The following is a 26665-nucleotide window of genomic DNA, read 5'->3' as shown; positions in this document are numbered from 1 at the left end:
TTGACCTCCGTGCTCACTTCCGTGACCTCTGTAACAAGAGAAAGGTCAAATCCATTGAAACATGGGTGAACCACAATCACACAAGCAGGCATGTTCCTATTCCCAAGAAGGTTGCGTTCAAATGAAACGTTATAGTGTGGTAATTGTTTCTTATTTGTCAGGACGACTGGTTGACAGTTCATGGTACATGTACAGTTAATGGGGGCATCAACTTCATTTAAGATTTGGTCAGTCATTTCCACTGACTAATTTATACTCAGCCAATCAGAAGCAAGGATTTCTAGTAGCTTACAACAGCTTTCAGTGGAAATCACTGACAAAACTTCCCGTGAAACAGCTTCTTGAATATTCTAATGATGGGGTCAAGAGGGGAAAAATAAAAATCAGTTTGTTAAGCCTTGATAGAAAGTATCAGATTTTGTTGCTGTTTGAAGTTTTGAATAGGCCTACCATAAATAGGATTTATTTTTTTTTACTCTCATGGCAGTTTCCCTTGTGATAGGCCAATATTCTGAACTCAGGTTTGAATTAAACCACGGTTTAAAGTTGCAGTTTAACTATGGAGAGCCAATCGTGGCACAAATCTCTATTAGTACATACTCAATTTATTATTAACTCTTGTGACACTCAAATCATTAATAATGTCTCAGAATGATATCTGAAATATTTTCTTTATTATGAAAGCAAAATCAAACATATTAGTAAACATAAGAAATTTAACAATATGAGCAGAATTTGTGAGTTTTTGGCTCCCCATGATTTTTGCACAAAGTCAGGCGATGGTCTAAGTTCAACCCGACTTCAGAATACAGACCAAAAGTATGTTAGTAATTTGATTTTCATGTAATATCAATCTTTTTTTCCCATCCAAAGGATGCAGTCATGGATAATGTCAGGATTTAAAAAAAGATGTGCATGCTGTTTTCTCCCTCATGTTGAAATAAAATGCATCCTATTTTGCTTTTTATTTTATTTTTTTTAGAAAATGCATATAATTTGTGAGGGGAAAACAGTTTTAAAGGTGCACTTGATAGGCCCCACCCCCACACTATACAGTTAAGTGCCATGTATAGGGACAATGGGTACAGCTGCTGCAATTTCTTGTCAAGTGTAACCAACGAAGATGTAATTATCAGATCTTTGTTTGTCATCTCTTTCCATTTCAAGCTCCTTTTAATCTCGCTCTCTCTCTATCTCCTCTTTCTCCTCTACACCTTTAACCATTAGTGTCTTACACCTCAGAATCTGTCTACAATCTGCACTGTAAAAAGGAAGTGCTAATTTAGCACTTACAGTGCTTGTATAGTGACTGCACTACAAGTGCTGATTTTCTAGTTCAAATTTAAACTAGAAAATCAGATTAGCACTTCATTTTTTTAGTGTGTTCCGGGACCCCTTTGCAGAAACTTGCATTCAAACCGTTCATGAACTAAACTCTGTATAAACATGGTTACCTCCATGGTATAAATCACTAATTTGAAATAAACCTTTGATCTCTATACATGGCATAACTTGCAATATGTGGGACTGTATTTAAGAAATGGACGAAAAGAAGTGATGATACTAGACTCTCTGAATTTGTCAGCGTGCACCAGTTCAGTCGCATTCACTTTCAACCGGCTTTCCCTTCCAGGAGGGTGTGTTGGGTTCATGCGTACTTTCGTCTGGGATGAATTAAAGTCGAAGACATCGATGGGAATGCCCTCAAGAATGAGAGGGGGGTGTCAGATTTTCCCCTCTGTAATTCCTTCCATTTCCTTCCTCCATCTATTCTGTGTTCTTCTCTTATTTCCCCTCTTTGGAGGAGCAACCTTATTTGCCATCGATTGCAAGTATAATTGTAATTGATTGCAGGGCCCCATCTTACTAAGAGGTCCAATTGATCCATTCAATCGTGACTCTATGGAAATCCATCTGTGTCATGATTTTTTCTACAGGAAATTGCACAATGTCCTTTGTAATCAAAGAGAAGCACAGTGAATGTACAAGAAAACAATGAATGCATGAAAATACATCATAGCTAGAAAATATTTGGAACAAATATGCATAATGGATGATGACTTTGCTGGCTTTTCATAGTTGTGATTGATCGGAATAGTCACAACTCTTTGTAAGACGGAACCCAGGTGTCATTTATGATTAATTGCAAAGAATAGAAATACGTGGTTAATGATGTTTACTATTAAAGCTTAGTAATTCAATTGCAAGAAGCATACCAACAATGAAATACATTTAGCAATTAATTGCAAAGACTAATGATCAATTGGGGACGTGTTATTGGCTAGCAGCCAATCAGTTGCAAGTTTCTTTCAGTATTATCCAACTCAAGCTAGAGTTCTTCTCATATGAACATGAAATTCATGTAGTTTTACAGACAATGTATGAGAGATGACATAAAATCAGAAGCTGAATATTTTGAATATGAGACTTGTATAGTTACAGACATTGTTTGAGACATTACAAAAATTCAGAGACTGAATATTTCAAACATGAGACTCGTATAGTTACAGACATTGTTTGAGACATTACAAAAATTCAGAGACTGAATATTTCAAACATGAGACTCGTATAGTTACAGACATTGTTTGAAACATTACATAAAATAAGAGGCTGAAATTATTTTTGAACATGAGACTTGTATAGTTACATACATTGTTTGAAACATTACATAAAATCAGAAGCTGAATATCTTGAACATGAGATTCGTATAGTTACAGACATTGTTTGAGACATTACATGAAATCAGGGGCTGAATAATTTGAACATGAGACTTATGTAGTTAATGCAGACATTGTTTGAGATATTACATAAAATCAGGGGCTGAACTGTTGTATTTCATGAAACAAATAGTCTTTGATTTGTACTTAGAATTTTGCTCTGAGCCAATCAGATACAAGGATTACAGTAGCTTGTAACAAACTGAGAATTACATGAAATGCTCCCGAGTAAACTCCACATTTATTACGAAACTTCTCTGGTATACACATTGATTTCCTGAATGTAATTTAAGGTACTACTTATTGTTTTATTATACAACTGAACTTATTGGAATATTTGTATGAAAAAAGGCTGTTAAATGTGACCAAAAATTGTGATTTTTTTGATGAAGTCTTTTACAACATCATTTCAGCTGGCCATAAACGTTCTTTGATTGATGAATACAGAAAAGGATTATGTTTTTTATCAAAAATTCTTAAATTTAGTATACTTTAAACCCCCCCCCCCCCCCCCCCCCCCAAACATTATATTTGAAGCAGATGCTTTATCATCACATGTTGGAACATGAAAGTGGGGGCATGATGCTGTGGACTCCCAATATTTTGGCTCCAGACCCCCCAGGGGAAAATATATAAGTATGGAGCCCCTGTCTTGCTGGTGAGAAGCAGGAGGGCATTAGTGCCATGCAATAGTTATGGATAATGCCCTTCTGATAGTACAAAATAGACCTCTTAATCAAGTTCATGTGTACTTTTGATCTCTTCTCACCTTGTGGAGTAGATAATGCTTATCATGCCTCATGTGATACTCAAGTGAGGTTAAGATCTTTTCCCCTTCTCTCTATCGGTCTCCTTTTTGTATTCATCCTCTCCATCCATCTTCCAGACAGGTTCATGCGCACTTTGGCTAGTCTGCGTCTGCAGACCTGCCTGGGAGCATAATTGAGATTGATGATGTTGCTGCTAGTGCTGCCGACTACCAGGACATGATTTCGGCTTCATTAGCCATGATGTAATTCGAAAATTGTGAGGGTATTATATCTATATGTTGTCCCATATGATATGTTATATTGATAGTCTCATTCAAACCATTAATCTATTTTATCATTGTCTAGTGTAAATAATGAAAGAATTATGGGTGTCTGTATTGTTGGTGTCCATAAAGTAGGCATAAAGGTCTGAATATGTAGTATGTTAGAAATAGGGAAATGTTTTCCAAGTGGGCATATGTGGAAGGAAAATTAATAGAGAGGAAATGGGAGGAGAAAGGGATACATGATGTTGAATAGAGGCATGGTTGGTGAGGAATGGCAGCGGAAAGAAAGAACGAGAGAAGACAGAGAGCTAGAGAGATGGAGACAGAGAGAGGGAGAGACAGACATACATACATATAAAGAGAGAGATAAGAAGAGACGCCGTTCTCACTACCTTCCTGAAACTAGTTAAGTGGAAACTAGTTTAACGTGTAATGAAAACAGTCACAGCAATCCTGGAAGCGATCCTCCAAACCGGTTCAGAAATCCACCTCGCGATGTAGTTTTCAAGATCGCTTGGACTTTTTGAACTGGTTTTAGCATAAGTGAGGACACAACCATTCTACGGGAAGCGATCTTCTCACATTTTAAGCGCACTACTCTACATGAGAGATGTAGAATGATGCGGTTTTGAATTTCGCACAAAACTTGTCACCCCACTGAGAGCGTTTCCATAGGAACAAGATCGCTTTAAGTGAAGTGATTTTGAAAACCACTGATCAAGTGGGAACGCTAGCAAAGCGATCTTCCAAACTGGTTTCCAGTAGACTAACATGTTATTCATAAACCCAATTAAAATGAATTAGGCGGCTAATAGCAGCATAATTTGGTCGTAAAATTGGAGGAAGGAGGACAAGAGTTATCCGCATTACTCTGATGCTGCTATTATCCGCATAATAGCGGCATCAGGATAAGATTTTGAGTTTATGAAGAACGCATTTCCAAATAATGCTGATAATTGCCATGGTGCGGTCACAAGGTCACCCTTTTCCAACACAACCGCATCGGAGGGGGCGTGTCCAGTTGTCATGGCGATTATCCGCCTTTTTCAGGACGGGTGCTCGTAAAAATAATGCGTCTTATTTTCGGAGTTTATGAACGCAATTTTTATTGAATTATCCGCATTACTCTTAGGCGGCTAATTGGAGGATAGGTTTATGAAAAGGGTATAATTTTAGAAAGCGTAATGAGAACGGTGTCTTATTTGCTGTTCTACCAACCAGCTTGCAAAAAAAAAGATGTGCATTTTGCTTCTGGTGACAAACTTGCAGTGCTTTGTGGCTCAACAGAATACTTGAGTATGTGATGGTGGTAGTGGGTAAAACATTTGTATAAATAGACATCCATCTATCTAGCTAGCTCTCAGGGGAATCGAGGACATTAGCCAATGCAAAGAAACCATTATCACATTCAGTTTTCTCAATGCATAATTCTCATTCCCCTTATGGCATGTTTTACTCCTTCTGCGGGGAACGCAAGTGGCACTCGGCCACAATGGCGTCGAGCTCGTGCATCAGCATAGGTTTGCGGGGAACACAGATAGATGCATCCCAATACTTCAATGTATTGTTTTTCACTTTTATTTTTTAACTCTGTCTCGTCCTTATTTCAGCATGTGAGCATTAATTGGTGAATATACATGTCAGTGGAGAAAATGTACATGGGGACACTGTGGGAAAATGATCAGTATCAAATAAATTACTCCCAAAAGTTGCAAAAGAACCTTGATGATTTATAGAAAAACAGGAGGAAAGTATAGCAAATGGACAGAATTGTTCTGACTAGGATTTGTTTTTGTCTTTATCTTCATCCGCTTGTTTACATCGTGTGGCATGTCTATTGGTGGCTCCTCTTTTTTAATTGGATGCTAAATGGTCCAACGGCACATCCTTGTGGCACCTCCAAGATGGTGAATGGTAGTTCACAGGTAGTCTGCCTTGGGGTTTTTCATAATGCACAAAGTCACATAATGCAGAGTCTGAAGTAGTGAGACTAGATTCACCATGTACTGTGGCTGCCTCTTCACAGACAGAGAGTTTGAAATTTAGTCTTCACTCTATACATGGTATGGTTGGTTTAAGTGTCAATGTGCTTGCAGACTAGTTCACAGGTGTCAGGTGCTACCTAGGCATTGGGTGATAACAAGTCCGGTGTTGGCCTTGGTGTTGAAATTTGTTGAAGTTTGTAAAACTGATCCAGATCATATTGACATCTCAACAACCAGTGAGTGACTTTCGGGACCATCTTCTTATTATGTCTGGTGTTACAATCGTGTAAAAATTGACCTAACACCAACACCAAAAGATCAACACTGAACTTGAAATCACACACTGTCAGTGCTCCAGTCACATCAGGGTGATCTAGTCAAGACCGATCACATTATTGTGTATGATGTACCATTGGTTAATTGGAGTAAGCTTCATGGTGTGGCTGAGACCTGACTTTGTTGACCCTTTTGATGCTCTTCTACCATTTTCAGTAACTTACATATATTTCGCTCCACACCATTGCGTTCAGTAACTTTTTTGATCATCCATTACAAAATTTGGGCACGCGGGCCTGGTGCTGATAAAATCAGCGTCAAAATAGCCTGGGCCAGAAATATCCTGGGCCATTCATAAACTCAAAATTTTACAACTTGGCCGAGACCGGTCCAGATCAGCGATTTACTAAAAGTGGTATAAGCTGCGTGTATGTCTGTATACTATCAGTGCATGTAATATGATGTAAACAGGAGGATGAGGGCCAGAATAGAGGGCACTTCAAAATGACAAAGCCAAGAGAAAAAGACACTTCAAACTAATCAAGTGCTTAACAAGAAGTGCAAATATAGATGGTGGTAATTGCCAGACTTGTTTTCTCAGTAGGTTTTAGCCAGAGTGACTCATTTATGATTTGTATATTGGATAATTTTGAAAGGTCACAATTAACCCCCAACAACAAGTTATTTCACACAAATAGAGAAAGACTCAAACAGGCATTAGAATAATATAATTAAAGTCTGAGGGAACAAAAGGAGGTTATATACATTAGATGTTAATGTTAACAAGTATATGTATCTTAAATTTTAAATGAAGTGGACAAGAACAAGGGGTCGAACATGTTTCACCTACATGTAGTTTCACAATTCAGTTCTTTATGACATCACACACTCACTATACATGTACCGGTACTCAAAAATTGTATTATGATATGTGTACAAGTTTGTGAAACAAACTGAACTGAAATTAAATGAATAAGATATTTGAGTTGAATAGAGTGAAGTTAATTTGATTTTAGTAAACTAAATGTTTCTGAGTCTGTTGACTACGGCATTCTTTCATTCCCATAGGCTTGAACAGTGATCGTCAAAGGGGGGGATGAGAACATGTACCTAAAGTATTCATGGATTGATGTGTAAAGCTCCCTCTACAGTTCTCTCTTGAAAATGCTATTTCAGTCTCATCTATCAACACCACCGTAGTCTAATCCAATCAGCCCTGATGAGTCACTTCTATGTCACTACACAAAAATTATGCCCAGATGACCTACTTTGGGGCCAGTAGTTCTAACAGCTTCTGGTAATTTGGTCAGCATTTGCAAAGCTAATATCAAAAAGTTCTTGTTGATATTTTTGACCATGAGATTTTGTTTTTTAAAGGCTGAAAAATAAACCATGAATAGATAGGCTTGGCGGCGAAATAATGCTGGCAGTACTGTAAATTAACAGAAATTGAGTATTAGGTCTGCGTTAACAGACTAGTTATCCCCTAAAGTGCATTTGCCCTCAATCAATAATACCAATGGCTCATTATGTAATGTGGTATAAACCTAACAACCACAGGCAGTCTGTAGAGTATATATACAGACCCTTGTTGCGCAATTACAACAAACAAAAATAAAAATTGGAATTATTAATGGCGTAGGTGACTAAGGATTCATGCACCATGACAATAAAAGGTGATATCTGTGATCTATATTGTGTGCTGCAGTCCATGATCTCCATCCTGTGTGATTTTGTGTGAAGAAATGGGGCCACGCTCTCCGAGTTTGGTCTTGAGACTAACCACAGGGCTGTTCCAAATGAAATGGCACAAGTGCTAATACGCAGGGATTATAAACTATCAAAGCTGCCTTCTTTAAAACCCCCCAGAATGGGAATGAATGGGCGGGCAATGAATAGCGGAAGAATTGTTCCCTTTTATAACTGTCCCTCAAAAAGGCTTTCAGCGCCTCTTTCCCCTTCAGCTGAACTCTGTAAAAGTACTAGGTGTTTAGGCGTGATCATCAATCCGTGCCCGCAACGAGGCTGTCCTTTTGACGATCAGCTCTTCTCTTGTAATTGATACAGCGCACAAAACCTGATTCACTGCGCCTTACCCCTGTAAGCTCGACGATCAACACTGGCGCCAATGCGATATCAACACCTCGACCTCTGCCACCACCAGGTCCAACCTACAACAGGCAGCATCTGATCTGCTAGTGGACACCCACAACAGGGTGGGCAAAGGAAGGTTATTCCTTAGGAGATTTCGACCAGACAGATACGCTTGCAGCGTTGCAATTGCAATCGCTACATGAAGATCAGCTGTGTGTAACTTACAGCATGCCGCTTGTTGACAAGTTGTCACGGATCTTGATAAGATAGTGCCGCTCAGTTCCTTCACCCGGTCACCTGTACCTCTTTAACCTCTTGCTTCCTGGAACCAGTTTGTCCCTGTACAAAACCAATGGGAATCCCAGACTCCAGTCATCAACGAATTTCCTTTATATCCAGGGATTGCCTAACAGACTATAGTGTTTTATCATACCCCGTCTTATGATCTCATTCCCATTTGTGGCTTATGTTTTCTCACTCATCTCGATCGCCTTATGAGGATATAATGGATTATTACATGGAATGTGATGGTATGTTTCTTTGATTTTAACCGTCAATATTATGGATCCTTTTTCTTTTTCTAATTTAAAAAAAAATATTTTTAACTACCTGTGGGCTGTTTCATAAAGCTATCCGTATAAAGTTAAGAGTGACTCTAAGAGTGACTGGTGATCCTTTCTTGTGGTAAATGATATTCACCATTATATGCTCAGGGGGGTTATTCATTGCGTAAGAAAGGGTCACCAGTCGTTCTTAAAGTTGCTCTTAGCTTACAAACAGCTTCATGAAACACCCATATATATATATATATATATATATATATATATATATATATATATATATATATATATACATGTATAGTCAAACCTAAAAATTAAAACCAGGTGGGTGTTTCATAAAGTTGTTCATAAGTTAAGAGCGACTTTAAGAACGATTGGTGATCTTTTCTTGTGGTAAATGGTATATTCATTGGCGATGGTTAAGCGCGTAAGAAAGGTTCACCAGTCACTCTTAACTTACGAACAGCTGTACGAAAAGGGCCCCAGACAAGGAAAATAAGGAAAGTACTCTGCCTTTTTATTAAGTGGTGGTATTTGTGGACAGGAGAAGTATAGAAAAAATTATTAAGTGGAGATTACAGGTGATCTTTCCAGATGCAGGTGGCCGATATTTTTATTTTGATTGAAGTAAATTAGGCTGATGATGAATTTTTCTTTTTTCAATTTTTATTGATTTTTTAAAATATAATATGTTAATTGAAAAAGAGCAGATACCAACTTTTAAATTCGTACATTTTCATAATTTAATGATCTTGTTACAGCTTTCAGGAGTATGTTCATGAGAACAAATAGTCATAAACAATTAATGCACCAAACACAAAATTTCCTTTTCCATAAGCACAGTATGTATCCTGCTGTATTGTTCAAATATTTTTGAAATATTCAAAGAATACATACAGGATACTAACAATATGTAAAGCTGCACTTTTACAAGATATTTATACTTGGTGCTTAATGAAACGTAACATGTTTTTCAACTATGTGAATCGTGCTTTTAGAAATATACATGGCAGTTCTAAAGATCTTTGTAAATAGGTGATATATTGCGTGTGACGGTTCATTAACAATTAACATCAGGATCCGATTTTCATGAAGAATTGACACATTTTATAATTTATGACTCTTCCCCTTGATATTTTGCAAGTTTTGGATTAATTGGAAATCGTTCATTCACGATGTAGTCATTTTCATGGAAATATTTGTTCATAGTTGACTGGCATGGTATTATGAGAACAGTGACGCATTGGCATGCCATTTATAAATTATAGCCTATGTATTTACATGCAGGTATTGTACCAGTGATCAAATTGGGATTATACTGCAATAAGTTTTTATGCATATTGGCACATGTGCTCTGAGATTTACTTCTCACTTGTGTATTGTATTCAGATGTAGGAATGTAGGAAGCATAACAATTGTAGCAATTTTTTTATAGACCAACAAAATTCTTTCTTTTTTCATAGCATTTTTTTTATAAAACAAAATTTCTTTCTTTTTTCTAAAAGATTACATTAAAAAGCGTTGTGGCCCAGTGGATAAGTCTTCTGATTTTGAAACAGAGGGTCGTGGGTTCGAATCCCAGCCATGGCGTAATTTCCTTCAGCAAGAAATTTATCCACATTGTGCTGCACTCGACCCAGGTGAGGTGAATGGGTACCCGGCAGGATTAATTCCTTGAATGCATGAGCACTGAAAGGCAGCCCGAGCTAAAGCCGGGGTAATAAAAATAATAACGCGCCTTGGAATAGAATATTTCTAGATAGATGGGGCTATATAAATGCCTATTATTATTAAATGGTGTTTGTCTTTCGTAATAATCCCCTCCCCCATATAGATATGTCTACTCTTCTTTTCTATTCCCATTTATTTCACATTATGTAATCATGAGTAGGCCTATATGATCTTGTTGGAGATCTCCTTCAAGTTGCATGTATTCCATCTTAAAATAAATGAAAAATAATGCAAAATTAATTGGAAAAAAAAAAGATTTATTATCAAATATTAGTATCAATAACTGCATTTGGAATTTATCAATGGTCCCCCCCCCCCCAAAAAAAAGGCTTTACGTTCTGATATGCGAGAAAAAAAAATCCTAAAAGACACGTTTGCCTGTTTAAATCCAATTGATAATTTGGTGTCTTATCAATTTTGTTTATTCATTCCCTCTTCCTTTCTCCAATTCCATTTCCAATATCAAAAGTAATTATTAGCAAAGTAAACAATAAAATCAGAAGTTAAAATTGTTTAGGGATGGAGTGGTCAACAACTTTCTTTTGGTTTGTTTAAGGTTTTTGTCAGGAATGTCTGATGTCAAATCTAATATTACTGCTGCGATAAGAGCTTTTAATCATTCATGCATTCTGACTAATAGCCTTATTTGCTAGTCGCACCAATGCTTATATGAAGAGCTACTTTGCTAATGTGGCATTAATGGAACTTGGATAATGAACGCTTCTCCCCCCCCCCCCCCTTTCTCATATTAAAGGTTCAGGTTTAATATCTCACTTGATTTTTTTATTGAAGGAGGTGGGTGATTTTTATGGCAAGATTCTATGAATGCTTAATTTTTTTTTCATGATAGATTTATGTTTAGGAGTGTGTTATAGAGATTGCCTGTATTTGATTTTTTTTTAATCTGATCTTTTTTAGCTCCCGATGCAATTTTTTCTGAGGGAGGGTGGAAATCTATTACTGAACCATTATAGAATTCTAATCCAAGAAGTTATCACTTCCAATATTAGGGTCAGGAACAGAAGAATTTGTTTTTCCAGATATATGTTTATATTCTAGATGCTATATAGGCCTTCTTTTGTGACTGAACAAAAATCTTAAGTGCATCTTCCACAGCAAGATGTGACTTGACCCAGTCATAATTGTAATGGAAAGGTTAACATTTTTTTAACCCCAAAATTAACTATTCCCTTATTCAAAAAATGAATGCACGTCAGGTCTTCTGGCTTTAGTATTTATTTTCAAAGCATGGATTTCTTTGATACTTTAATTTTTTTGTGGAAATTCAGTTTTGGATTTTGGAAAGATCAATTCTGTCATTAACAGTCAAAAGATTTAAATATACCATAGGGGCCTATATTGTTATTATGGTTTCTATAACTGAATAATTTCACTAGTCACTAGACTATCCAGCCCTGGGTGCGCTTTCATATAACAAACATTATTGTCCGTGGGGGAGAAGAACTTGTATATTTTCACTTTTTGTTGAGAGGCACATAATGATGCCTTAACAGTGCCTTTTTCACGGCTTCGTTTTTTCCACAATTACACACACGAATGGATCATGACGCAATGACATGCACTATATATAGCTTGAAATTCATTTGAAAAGTTAGCCACCCAGAACATGATGATATTTACAGCCTGTATCTCGCCCATGAAAATGTGTTAATATATGTAGATAATAATTTGGTAAATTCCAATTGTCATTGCTATTACTTTGTTGAAAAACAGAACTTGTGAAGGTTATCTTTAGGTTAATGTCATTGTTTAGTTTAATGATTTTTTTTTAATGAAAGTGCAGAAGGTTAAAAAGAAGGGAAATACTCAGTTGAAATCGAAGCCCCACTCTTTATTTATATCATTTTCTATGTACATCACACTAAGCACATAAATGAGATGGACTCTTTTACATTGACTGTTGGCGCAATGCTTTGCTTTATAATGTGCAGCTTGAAATTCATTTGAAAAGTTAGCTACCCAGAACATGACAATACATGCAGCCTATATCTTGCCCATTCACTAAGTATCTAGCCATCTTTAAAAAACCTCTACTTGATAAATTTCACAGTCGCTTATACTAGTGTGCAGATAATATTTTATTATGTAATCATTCCTTGCTATTATTTGTTACAAAACTTTCAGCATGGGGCCACGTGTGTGGATAATCTTTACGTAAATTGTCATTGCTATTATTTTATTGAAAAAAAAAATGTATTTGATAAAAATATGAAAATACATAAGATTACTGAAAAAGGAAATACTCTGTTGAAAAGAAAGCTCCCCCCCCCCCTCTCTCTCTCTCTCTCTTTATTTACATAATTCTCTGACTCTCCCAATTAAAGCTATTGGATGGACATCACACTATTAAAGTACATCAAACCAGATTGACTCTTTTCATTGACTGTAAATTAGCTGGGCCAGATCATCCCCAAAAGTCACAGTTCCTTTGAATGTTGTGATACTTGGCAAGATTTTAAACATTGGGGGGTTTCCTAATCCGCAGTTATTTCCCAATTTTCCCATTGATCACATACCCCTTTAAGATTAACTTCTAGACATGGTCTTTTATGATGTAATTGTACGACCCCAGCTAGTGCATTCATATGAACACGATAGCCATAGTCTGGACAGTGAGACAGGACTCGGCTTTCAGCTCATTCATACTGCTAACACAGGCTCAGAAAGACACTTTCATACTATTTAAGAGACCTGTGAAAATATTGTAAAATGAATTTTTACCATAATTATAATAAAATTGATTATTATAGGCATTCGTATCTACATGAATCTATCCAGCTAGCCAGCTATCTATTTACCCTTTTTTCTGTCTGTCTGCCTATCTGTCTGTCTGTCTGTCTATCTATCTATCTAATTTATCTATCAATCTATCTACTATCTATATCTATCTATCTATCCAGCTATCTATCTATCCAGCTATCTATCTATTTATCTATCTATCCAGCTATCTATCTATCCAGCTATCTATCTATCTGTCTGTCTGTCTTTCAAACCATCCATCTATCTATCTATCTGTCTGTCTATCTATTTGTCTGTCTGTCTTTCCAACCATCCATCTATCTGTCTGTCTGTCTGTCTATCTGTCTGTCTGTCTTTCCAACCATCCATCTATTTATCTATCTATCTGTCTATCTGTCTGTCTTTCCAACCATCCATCTATTTATCTATCTATCCAGCTATCTATCTGTCTGTCTGTCTGTCTTTCCAACCATCCATCTATTTATCTATCTATCCAGCTATCTATCTATCCAGCTATCTATCTATCTGTCTGTCTGTCTGTCTTTCCAACCATCCATCTATTTATCTATCTATCCAGCTATCTATCTATCTGTCTGTCTGTCTGTCTTTCCAACCATCCATCTATTTATCTATCTATCTATCCAGCTATCTATCTATCCAGCTATCTATCTGTCTGTCTATCTGTCTGTCTGTCTTTCCAACCATCCATCTATTTATCCATCCAACCACTAGACCTTGATGCTCCTACTATGTTCTATCAACATCAAAAAATTAATCTGAGGTTAAGATTCTTATATAAGTTCAAGAAGATATTGAATTATGAGTCCAAAGCAAATATGAATCCATAGCAATTATCAGCAATTCTAGAATGGATCATTTTCTTTTCAAAGTGACATTAGTAAACATGAACTGAGGTGCATTTAAGGAAAAGTGCACCTGTTGATTGTCGACCATTCCATCTGAACAACCCTCAACTTTTCCAAATTAGTAACTTGATCATGTACTTAAGGGTCTCATCTACGATCATGCCCGGCATCTAAACAAAACTCTTTAAGGGGCTATATAGCAAAAGTGTTTCAAATCAATACTGTGTATTTAATAAATTCCCTCTTTGCCATCAGGATCAATATGTCTCCTGCGAAGAAGGCCGTTCCTTTGTGGCCCTTTGTGAGCAGTGCAATTGCAACGTGGAGCTTAGCTTCATTCAATTTTGCGGGACAAAGGAAAATAAGATAATTAGCTTTTTCTAATCGACAATCTCCTTTCTTTTTCTGTTGTCCGTTGGGATAGGCTGAAGACCTATTTGGTAAATTACCCTGGGCGTGTATAGTAAAGACCAGATTTGAATAGACCCCAGTTTTAACACTTTTTATCTCCCTTTCAATTAAAATGAGTCTGGATTTTAGTAGACTATAGGGAGGGGACTTGGATCTATGGGTTGTTTCACCCACAAGGAAGCGAGTATGTTGTACAAAAGAAACGTAAAAAGGAACGTATTCTTACTGTTACTGCTTAGTATAAAGGGGTATACTCTAGCATAGAATTGTTCCCTGCTCATAGAGTAGGCAAAGTTACTATAACATGTGACCCCCCGATTCTTTTTAGTTAAGTTCAAATAGCTAAATAATCTAATCATTTTCACAAAGTCCATTAAAAAATGATGCCCAAAATTCTTTTCTATTAAAAGTAGGAGGCTCTGTAATCATACTTCTATGTAAAGAATTTCATTATTTTTATACTTTATAATGTGTTGTGTGTATATTGAATGATGTAGTTTATTACATGAATAAAAAAAAATTAACATAATTTATGAGGGAGGGATTCGGCTGTATGACTGTTTTGTTGAAAATGAGAAAAAATAAAACTGAAAGAGAGAGAGACAGGATCATCAAGTGAAATAGAGAGAATGATGGATAGATAGAGCTTGTCAAAATTTATTTTTTATTTGTAGGGTCAGATATTATGTACAATCCATTGGCAAAGATCTGTGGGGGGGGAAGAGGGGGCATATTCTCCATCTCAAATTCAATATTTTTCTGCAGTAGCCTATGGATGAAGATGACCTCCCTCCCCCCCCCCCCCTGAGTTGTGATTGATCCAATCAATCGCAACTATGGATAGCCAGCAATGTCTAAATCTAAAATACATGTCTGTTCAAAATATTTTATAGAAATGATGTATACATTCACTGTTTTCTTGACAATTCAGTATGCTTCTATTTGGTTTCAAAGGACATTGAGCAAATTTCCTTAAGAAAAAAATTGTGACATTGATGGACATCCATATATTTGAGATTGATCAGATCAATCATAACTCTTTGTAATACTTGGCCCAGATGCATGTAGATACATTTGAATTGCTTAAATATGTGTTAAACAGTTTAAAGTGACTTTTCAATAACGTTACATTTATCATCTCTCATTTTCTGTCTTTCAGATCCGGCCACTCAGTCGCTACAGATCAAGTCGGAGCCTCCCGACACCGGCTACGAGATGCTCGCCCAGTCGACGGGTAACCCCTTCTCACAATCCCCCACCCTCGTCTCCCCGTCCTCCACCTCGACGTTACCCTCCCTCACGATGAAAGAACAGTCATCGCCGCAGTCGATATCATCGGACGGCAGTACGGGGCCCTCTGGTGTCAAGAAGAGGAAAGGTCCGGCGCCGCGCATGGACTTGGAGCTGTGTTTAGTGTGTGGAGATAGGGCGTCGGGGTTCCATTATAACGCCCTCAGCTGTGAAGGTTGCAAAGGTGAATTTTAATAGCAGAGATTGTGATTAGTTTATTATGTAAAGTTATTTTCCAACTTTGTTGTCTCAAAATAAATTAATTGTCAATTACTGTGCAAGGAATTATTTATTCTAATGCTCTCCCACTCAAACATACGTATTCCCTCCCCCACCCCCCCGGGGGTTTGCATTGGAGAAGTCACAAAAATCATTTTCAGACCGGCTCAAATTTTGTCAGTTCCAGGAATATTCTGATCTGGAAATTTACCGTGATCTACCTCGATCAGAAACTAAGTAATTTTTTCAGTGGGAAAGACAATTACTTTTATTCTCCCCAGAAGAAAATACCCGCTAAAATAGTAGGTACTTGCCAAAATAACAAGAACTTTTGCAGAGATTTTTCCAAGGTCATAGAGATTTTGAGGTCACATGACCAAGGTCAAAGGTCAATGAACTTTGGCCATGTTGTTGGGGGGGGGGTATCTGTTGAATTACCATCATAACTTTAAAAGTTTATGGATCTGATTCCTGAAACTTGGACATAAGAGTAATCAAGTATCTTTGAGCATTTTGTCCGAGTTTCAGGTCACATGACAAAGTCAAAGATCATTTAAGGTCATTGAACTTTGGCCATTTATGAGGTAATTATAAGATTGCTGTCATAACTTTCAAAGTTTATAGATATTGTGTATGGATTGTGGATATTGGGGTAATAAAGTTTCACTGACAAGTTTTAGGTCACATGATCAAGGTCAAAGGTCAATGAACGTAGTATTGTCTCATCGTATGAATGATATTTTTTGTGAATAATTATTTTATAGTAGTTTTCAAAGTCAGCACTGCTGCTATATTGAATCGTGTGATGCAGCTGAGACCACCAGAGGCATTCCACTTGTTTAGCCTTAACTAGTTCTCGTAATTTAATGGGTACGTGGCGATCGAGGCGGTCTGGATACTCCTAAAGAATGCACACTACAAATGTACTGATATTTGAGCTCCTCTTGCAGAACTTTTCAAGCAGACATTATGTTCAATGAATATTTCATTCTTACTGATTTAACTTCAAATAAATTACTGTGCTGTGATTCACTTTATTCAAATTCTCTCCTTTCCCCAACATAGGTTTCTTCCGAAGAAGTATAACCAAGAATGCACAGTATAAATGTACGAGAGGAGGCAACTGTGAAATGGACATGTATATGAGAAGAAAATGCCAAGAATGCAGGCTTAGAAAATGCAGGGAAGTCGGCATGTTAGCAGAATGTAAGTATCTTGGCTTTGATAGATTCAAAATTAAGGGTGCATTTTTGTTCATTTTCAACCAAGCTGTTGGTTCAAACACCAGTCTCATTTAAAGTTGTATTGTGTCAGGTGTAGAATTTGGCTGAACACCAAACCAGCTTTTAACACCAAACTTGGAATCATCTGAAGTCGATCATTACACCTAGGCCAAACAAAGCTGGAAGGGCGTATGTAGGAATTGGTGTATGGTTCTTTGGGCGGTTGGTTGCTCCATTCCAGTTCTTGCAATCAAACCACCTTCTCAGTCTTCACCAAATAGTTATGAGACTTGACACATACCTCAATGAGTGAAGACATTTAAGATGTATTTTTAGAAAGTGTTGGAAACTGTGTTGCCATGGTAACAGAATATTATAGCAAATAATCAGGGGAAAGGTGTTGTTATAGGCAGGGGTATCAGTCACCTTCAGTGATATTTCTGGTTGATTACTGGTATTTACTTATTGGTTTGAACAGGTTTGTGAACATGGTATTTACTTATTGGTTTGAACAGGTTTGTTAACAGAAGAACAATGTAAATCAAAACGGCAGAGGAAGATGATGAAGAAGCAGCAGCAGATCGACCAGAGTCCGCAACAGAGCGAAGAGGAGAGCATTCCGCTTCTGACCGACGAACAGAGAGAGGTCATCGAGAATCTTGTCAGCATACACAAAGAGCTGGAGATTCCTGGACCAGAGGACCTCAAGCAAGTCATGGTAAGATTGCGTCCTGGAGGGAGATCTTATATTTGGAATGGGTGTTAGTTTAGGTTTTTTTTTTAATAAAATGATATGTTCCATTCACATTTTCAGAAAATTAGCAAAATGCGATTTGTTTCAAAATCGGATCGCGAACAGTCGTGAGGTGTGCAGTGGCCTTAAAACATATACTTGTATTTATTTTTTCTTGCAGCCTTGGAAAGAAGGCCAAGGTCAGAACTCACAAGCCAACGGTTCCAAGTCAGTCCAGGCTTCAGATATATATGATGCATCAAATCCATTACCAGGGGTAAGTTCACATCAGGGGCCCACGTCAAGCCCAGCTCGCACTATGCGATTCACTGCGATCCGAATTTCAGAGAAATTGTGATAACATTTGATATGGACATTCTAACTAATAAAATCTTACAAATCAGAGTGCAGTATAGTGATAGGACCAATGAAATCGAAATTCAGTCCAGTTGAAGCTTCCCTGAATGAATAAAAACAAATTCAAATTGTAATGATGTCATCGGCTGCGAGTTCAAGCCGATTTGGACTTAACTCAGTCCAAAGAGGCTGCTGCAAAGTAAAAATATGATTTTAGTATTCCTAACATCATGCCAAACTTTAAATGAAATAATTTCACTTCTTAGAACTTTCATATTTAATGCAAAATGCGATTTTTCGAAAAATTTCCACGTCTGGTTTAATTGTATATTAACTGGGCTATTCTTTACCTCCCTTCCCCATCCCGAACTCCCCTAGATCTTGGCCGCTGAGTAATTTTGAGTCTGACGTGCACTTACAAAATATTGCGTAATTAAGGAAATGCATACCCAGGCGTTGCAAATTTGGTGTCAAAAGATGCGCAAGACTTGAAAGTAAAAGGTCAGCACGCAGCGTGGTCAAAAAGTTTTCTGCAACGGTGTAGTCATGAAATTTGTCGAGGGGGTCACATTGCCCCCCCATTTTGATGAGGGTTTATAATGTTGAATGAAACTGGAACTGAGAGAGAATAAATTATTTTTATTCTTCCAGCTGATGCCCGTGTTAAACCCCAAGAAATCGTCAGAGGACGGAGACGGAGATGAGCTTGATGATCAGGACAACGATGCTCTTCATCTTCGTTTCGCTCACATTACAGAACTCACCATCCTAACCATTCAGCTCATTGTGGAGTATAGCAAACACATACCAGGTTTCCTCACACTCAAGAGGGAAGACCAAATATTACTTCTAAAGGTGGGTAATAAGGATGATGATGGTGATGATGATGATGATGATGATGGTGATGATGATGATGGTGATGATGATGATGGTGATGATGATGGTGATGATGATGATGGTGATGATGATGATGATGATGGTGATGATGATGGTGATGATGATGATGGTGATGATGATGGTGATGATGATGATGATGGTGATGATGATGATGATGATGATGGTGATGATGATGATGGTGATGATGATGGTGATGATGATGATGGTGGTGATGATGATGATGATGGTGATGATGGTGATGATGATGATGGTGATGATGATGATGATGGTGGTGGTGATGATGATGATGATGGTGATGATGATGGTGATGATGATGGTGATGATGATGATGATGGTGATGATGGTGATGATGGTGATGATGATGGTGATGATGGTGATGATGGTGATGATGATGATGATGATGATGGTGATGATGGTGATGATGATGGTTATGATGATGGTGATGATGATGATGATGATGATGATGGTGATGATGGTGATGATGGTGATGATGATGGTAATCATGGTGACTTATTACCACTTCTCACAGTCTTCTCACTAAGTTGCCCCTTTTGAAATTGCTTAGTCTCTGTGATCTTATATTTGTAATCAGCCACACCTTTGTTATTCCTGGTCCAACCTCTTTCAAATTCTTGCCATCCTTTTTTATCCCCCGTATTATTTCTCCTGTCATGCAAATCATTCTACTACCAAGATTTGAACCTTCTTGAAATCTTTAGTAACCATCATATTCTCCCTTTTCTCTCAGGGCTCTGCCATTGAAGTTATCATGCTCAGAGTAGCCCTGAGGTACGACCGCGAGCTGGATGCCATCATGTTCGGCAACGAGATGCCGTACACACGAAAGCAGCTTCTTGAAGGCGGTATCGGGGACCTGGTCGACCCCATGTACAACTTTGCCAAGAGTATGTCAGAGCTGGAGCTGGACTATGCAGAGTTTATTCTTCTAATGGCAATCACGATATTATCACCAGGTGAGTCGAGTCTGTCTTGAGCTTTCATGGGGAATGGAAGGTCATTTGCTGACCACAGACTTTATGGCCCGAATTCACAAAGGTGGTTTTGAAAACCCACGGTTGAGTTCATGGTTTATGCAGATTTCCTGTATAAATTACGCTTATTTTACCGCGTATATTAAAAAATGTCCAATGCTGATGCGTGTTTTTGTCAAGTGCGCCAAATTGACGCCTGTTGCCGTGGTTATCCATGCTATTTTATTCATGAGTCCACTGTTTTGATAATGAGTCCACTCTTCAAACAGTGGACTCATGAATAAAATAGCGTATCTAACCATGGAAACATGCGTCAATCTGGCGCACTATGACAAAAGCGTGCATCAGCATTGGAAATTTTTTAAGTGCCAGATACATACTAAATTAAGCATAATTCATACAGGAAATCTGCATAAACCATGGACTCAACAGTGGGTTTTCAAAACCACCTTTGTGAAATCGGCCTAGGTGTTTTCAAACAAACCGCATCGATCACAAGAATCCGTTAAGTTAAGAGAACTTTGTAAGGCTAACAAAATTTACCCATTAATTATTCCTGCATTCACACCGCCCTGAAACATACCCTTCGGGGAAAGTTCCTAAAGTTACTAGCATGCGCAATATGGTCTGATAAGCAAGCATGGTGTGAAATTCAAAATCGCTAGCTCAGCAGCTACCCACGGCACCTGCGCCCAACTACACACTGGGCTAAAAGTTCCCGTAATTTGCTTTCACACTGCCAAAATGCCTACAACCTTGAAAACATCCCTGTGAGAGTTCTTGTTATTTTGACAAGTACGTACTATTTAGCAGGTATTTTCTTTCGGGGAGATTACGCGTTATTTGCTTTCAAACGGCCAAAATTACTTGGGGTAAATTTCCCGATCAGAAAATACCTGGAACTTACATGCTTCGAGTGGTCTAAAACCATCATTTGGGCTCAGCAAATTATACTGTCCTTTTAACGATATTCCTCGGCCTGCTTCAGGGATTGTTGTGCCAAGGAAAATGAGATTGTGACTTTGCAATATGAGATGACGGGTTGAATATACCAAGCACTAGGTAAATCTAATGTAGGTAGAGGACTTAATGTGCCTTCGATGGTTCACAGGAAATATTTGCAAGAAATTTCAAACTATTTGAAAATTATACAAAATTGAAAATAACTAATAAGCCTTCTTTCCAAACACTTATGCAAGTTTGGAAAACTCGTAACATGAGAGGAAATCTTGAGATCTTGATCTCTCTTTTTTTGTGTGTGTGTGCGCGCATCTTTTGAATCCTTCACCAAATGTTTCCTCATCATGTTTCTGTGAAAAGCCACCTCTTGGAGAGATGCTGTGATGTAATATTTTATTTGCTAAGTGAAGGTTCATCACAAAGTTTTATTCCTGGATTAAGACCCTGACACATTCTTTCCTTGTGCTTCATCTACAGATCGGCCAGCCATCATCGAGCGAGAGCGAGTGGAACAGATGCAGGAGACATACCTGGACATGTTGCGTTCGTACCTGAAGCTACGGCGCCCTCACGAGGTCCTTCTCCTCCCCAAAGTTCTGATGAAACTGACAGAACTCCGAAGTCTAAACAATAGCCACTCGGAGCTCTTATTCCAACTCAAAGTGAAGGATCAAAAGATCCCGCCCCTCCTCCAAGAGATCTGGGACGTGAAATGACATCCATAGCCGTTCTTGTTATTCTTGCTGCCAATCTTGTGGACCTCCTGTTCCCTGTGTGACTCAAGGATCAAGAGATCCCGACCCTTCCCTAAGAGATCCCAGTCCTACCCCAAGGGGCATTGGAACTGACATGACAGCCATTTCCCTTGTATCATCATCCACATCTCTGCCAATCTTTAAGAACTCTGAACCTATCTCGCCAATCTTCCTACCCACGTGACCGTCTTGACGACAAGTGATGTACAGAATCCGCAAAGTCGTACAACCCTTAAGAATGTAGGCATTGGAATGACAGCCATATCATCATCCACATCTCTGCCGATCTTCAAGAACTCTGAACCTGTCTCGCCACTCTTCCTATCCATGTAGCCATCTGTAGTGCGACCAAGACAACCAGTGTACAGTATCCACAAACTCGTGCAACCCTTTAGAATGTTCCTGTCCTGTCCTGTGCCCTTTGAGAATTCTTGATATGGAAACAAGGTATATAAAATGCTGCCAATCCTTAAATGGACAAATTTGGTATGTCTTGGTGTGTAATCTTATAGGTGTTAGTACCAGTTTGAGTATCCTTCCGTCTTAATTCTGCAATGCAAGCGCTCTAGAGGTCTATGTTTACCAGGAAATCTTGTGGTGGCATCTGAAGGATTGTGAATAGGAACAAACTGCTTAATCTAAACGGGATCTTCTTGTGGAATGGTGCATCTTCTGTAATATATGGAATAATGTTGAGATTGATTGGGAAATAATGTAGGACGCCTTCCGGCTCTGTCAGGTAGTATCCACAACCTCGAAGTCCACTGGTGACAGATCAACCTGATGCACATCAAGGAATAATGCATATTTTAGAGTGGAACTACTCTAAAGTAGATCAGAGAGGTCTACTAATGCTGGAGCAAGGAATACTCTGGAAGTTCGTTGAGACGATGGAAAGCGGGAAGTGATATTGAGAGCTTCGCATCCAAGACAAATCAGTGAATGGACGTCACTTTTTTTGTAGTTCAAACCCTCTTAAGAGATCCTGGACTTCAGGTGATCATTGATATCACATTGAGCTCGTGCTTTCGTGATTAGATCTTGTAAGGCAAACCCAAATCACGTTGCGAGAGAGTTGTGTCAGACGCACAGTTGTCTGATCTAATTGAATGGCTCTCCAAACAGTTCCATTTTATAGGGTAAAGCAAGAAATTTGCATTAATTTTAAGTCAAATGCAAATCACAAAATCAAGAATAATTTGGCATTACAAGATAGTTGATTAGGTTTCACATTACACCATGTATCTTTCTTGGGCAAGCGTTGGTCCTCTAAAGGACCATCCAAACTTTCCAGGACCATCACTTGCCCAAGAAAGATACATGGTGTACCTTGAAACCTACTACACTCTTCTACTTCGCCGTGGAAACCTTCAGATGTTACATCGAAATTTCAGTTTTACTTACATGTAAATGAGAATCAGCTGCAAGTTTGTCTTAATAATGTAAGGACTTATTCTTAATTCTTAAGATTTGCACTTGATCTGGAATTAAACGCAAGTCTATCGCGATACCCTATTGGATCTCGCAATTAGGGAACCAGGCAAATAATTATGATTAAATGGATTTGTAAAAGGCGGAGCAGATGTAGACTCTCACAAAGCATTATGGGTAAACTTGTAGAAAGTCGGTTCAACTGTGCGTGTTTTACTGCAGGAGACGGGCTAAATTATAGACATTGACATCTCACTGAAATGTTTGTTTTCAAAACCATCCTCTTATTACCAGAAATTTTCATCATATAACCATGACAAAAAAATATTTTTATACATTTTTGCAAGATGCAAGATTTCTCATTTACTTCCTAACGCAGTTGAATAAATTTAACTTGTAAATGCTTGATACTTATTTTTAATGCGCGAATTCAGATTATTTCAGTTCTACCCAAATTTTTGCATTTTTCAGAGGTAATATTTTTTCCTAGGTATATTAAAAATAGCTCTACTTTTCTAGGCAATATAATAAATCCAATGAGTTCCATGTACATTTAGATATTTAATGTAAGAATCATAAAAATGAATTAAAACAAAAATTTTTGTGCCAATACTGTTTCTCCTTGTGTGAGGCTACAATTCGATGTCTGCCTAGATTCGTTATTTTTAAATTTTCAAATTATTCCAATAAGAAATGAGCTGTATATTGAGCTTTCTTGTCATTCAAGGGTTATTGTATGTGTTTTCTGATAGAGAAACATGCGTTTGATATAGATATTGGGATTATATATTATCTGAAATAAACTTCTTATCTCTTAAGAATAGAGAAAGAAAATCCTCGTGCAGGTGAAGGAAAAAAAATGAATGCAAGAAAAAAATGTGTTTGCAAATTGACTTGTATAAAAGGAAAATGAAATACTGTTTAGATGTAAGTATTTTTCCAGTGTGATTTTGTGAGCTAAAAAAATATAGTATGATGTAGATTTTACTATTCATGAAGGTAATGTAGAGAGAAAAGCAGGGATGGAATTGATTGGCTGTTTTCAGGCCAGAACTCTTGAGAGAGTTTTTTTTTTGTAGATGCAGCAAGAAGTATATAGCATTATCGACTAATAATACTAATGAGAATAATATTGAAGAAACAGCTGTTTTTGTATACTAGTTTGGAGCCACTAGAAGTGGTGCTTGTGTTGGTCTGTGTACATTGTAAATATTCTTGACTGCAAACAGTTAACCACCTAGACTTGAAATCCAGTTGTTTTTCCACCTAGCACTTTCGTGCTTCCAGACTCTACATGGACATTGATTTGACAAAAAAAAAATTAAGGAGTTGTGTGAAGGATTTTATGTGTAAATGTATATGTTGTATTTTAGGTTCAGAATATTTGTCTTTGTTACGATACAGAGGAGATCAGTTTTATCATGCGTATTATTTCTATTATTTTCTTCTCACTCTTGGGTCGATTGTAAATGTTAAAAATATGTGTATCAAGATTTTGATTTTTTCCCCCCGATATGGTATGATTTTTAACAGATTCTGTATGAAATTTTGTAGTATAGGATTTTGTGTAAAATGAGAGTGAGAGACAGAGAGAGAGAGCGAGAGAGGGTGGGGGGTAGAATGTAATGTTATAACATTATTTCTCTTTGAAGATATAATTTATTTTATTAATCATGCCTCTGGCCAACTTAGAGTTCGACCTACTATCATATGCTTTAATCATTTTATCAGCCGACCACTAATACAGAGTTGGACAATAGAGGGCAGCCTTCCTCTTGAACTGCAAATGCTCATACTAAGATGAACAAAGTTTCATCTTGCTTCAATAGAAAATGGACTGGGAGTTGACGATTCCTATTTTTTGTTTGATCATACAATTTGCATTAATATGAAAACTCATTTTATGAGAAATATTTCACAAGCCCTCGCCCAAAAGCTTTAATTTTCATACAACTAATTAGCTTTTAATCTGTTTTATTTTGCTTGTGATTTCAAAAACATCACTGAATTGGTCAAATCAGGTTATAAAAAACTGTGTATCAATCAACGAGGTGGTGTGTTGAAAGTCATGTTCATGTCACCATTTATCCCTGTGGAGCATTATAACATTTCATTAACATATTATTTATGTTGGGCAACTTTCCATGATTTTGACTAGCTGAAGAGCACAGTTGCTATGGTAACTGTCGGATAAAACAGGACTTGTCGGACGGGGTTGAGCTCTGGGGGGGCGTTTCATGAACATTTTTGTCTGACAAGTTGTCAGATGTGACATCTTTTCTTGATTCTGAATGGCTGAGAGGCACTGTTACTATAGTAACTGTTGGATAAAAGTCCTTTCATGAAACGCTCCCCTGTTACAAGGTACATGTAACCGATTAATTACGTAATTAATACATTTTTTGAGTAATTGTAATTGAATTTTTGAAAGGGAAAGTTGTTTTTATTGTAATTGAAAAGAATTACTGTTGATTACATTTAATATCTTTACAATAAACTAACTGAATTTATGATTTAATTTAATGACCTTTTCGTGTCAAATGCTTCAGCATCAAATAGAGTAACAGGCAGAATCCTTGCTCTTTAAACCTAAACATTCATCTTATCAGTTTCTCTGTAACTTAGAATTATAAGAGAGTCAAAAGGGGTCTAAGCTTTCGATCCTAGCAGAATCTTCTTCGGAGGCAAAATGACAAACATATAAGGTGGAACAACCATAATATAGACCACAGACATTCAACAGCAACACTGGAACAAGGAGACAAAAGGGGCATTAGTGCGAAGAGATGACCAATCAGGTTAATGAAGGGGATGAAAGAAAAGGAGTAGGCAGACACAAAGGGAAGTTAGTGTAAGGCCAAAGAAAGACCTCAAGCCAAGAGGGATTAAGATAATGAGGCAGGCAACATCAAACAGGATCTGGAACAAGTTGTGTTAGAATTATGTTGAAATAGGTGGTACTATGTACGGAATACAAATTGATTTCTTTTCTAACTTTTGTTTAGGAAGAAATTGTCATTGTAATTGACAAAAGTAATTGGTAATTGTAATTGAAAAAAAAGTAATTGTAATGGGACATTTCTCCAATTACGTAATTGTGATTGTAATTGAAGAAAGTGAGCTCAACCCTGTCGCCGGATGAAATTTCTGAAAGTCCTTTTTTATGAAACGATCCCCTGGACCCGGTCTTACAAAGAGTTACGTTTAATCCAATCAATCGAATCAATCTTAATTCTATTGAAATCCATCCATACCATAATTTTTTTACAGGATATTTGCACAATGTCCATAGCAAACAATGAATGCATGAATACACATCATAGCTAGAAAATATTTTGAACAAACATGCATAATAGATGTTGATGTTGCTGG

The 26665-nt window shown here is 37.4% G+C and overlaps 1 protein-coding gene across 1 annotated transcript; it reads left to right on the top strand.

The window, feature by feature from the left end:
• The first annotated feature begins 7818 nt into the window (after positions 1-7818).
• Positions 7819-25207, top strand: LOC121405690 (oxysterols receptor LXR-alpha-like). The gene is made up of 8 exons (XM_041596591.1): positions 7819-8638; positions 15596-15910; positions 17011-17151; positions 17684-17886; positions 18083-18178; positions 18910-19113; positions 19904-20129; positions 21585-25207. Exons 1-8 carry the CDS (start codon positions 8575-8577, stop codon positions 21821-21823), a joined length of 1488 nt encoding a protein of 495 aa, XP_041452525.1. The 5' UTR covers positions 7819-8574; the 3' UTR covers positions 21824-25207.
• The last annotated feature ends 1458 nt before the right edge of the window (positions 25208-26665 follow it).

This window comes from Lytechinus variegatus, chromosome 19 (assembly GCF_018143015.1).
Source record: "Lytechinus variegatus isolate NC3 chromosome 19, Lvar_3.0, whole genome shotgun sequence".
Lineage (NCBI taxonomy): Eukaryota > Metazoa > Echinodermata > Echinoidea > Temnopleuroida > Toxopneustidae > Lytechinus > Lytechinus variegatus.
The sequence above is the reverse complement of the archived record's forward strand: the minus strand, read 5'-3'. Positions and strand labels throughout refer to the sequence as shown.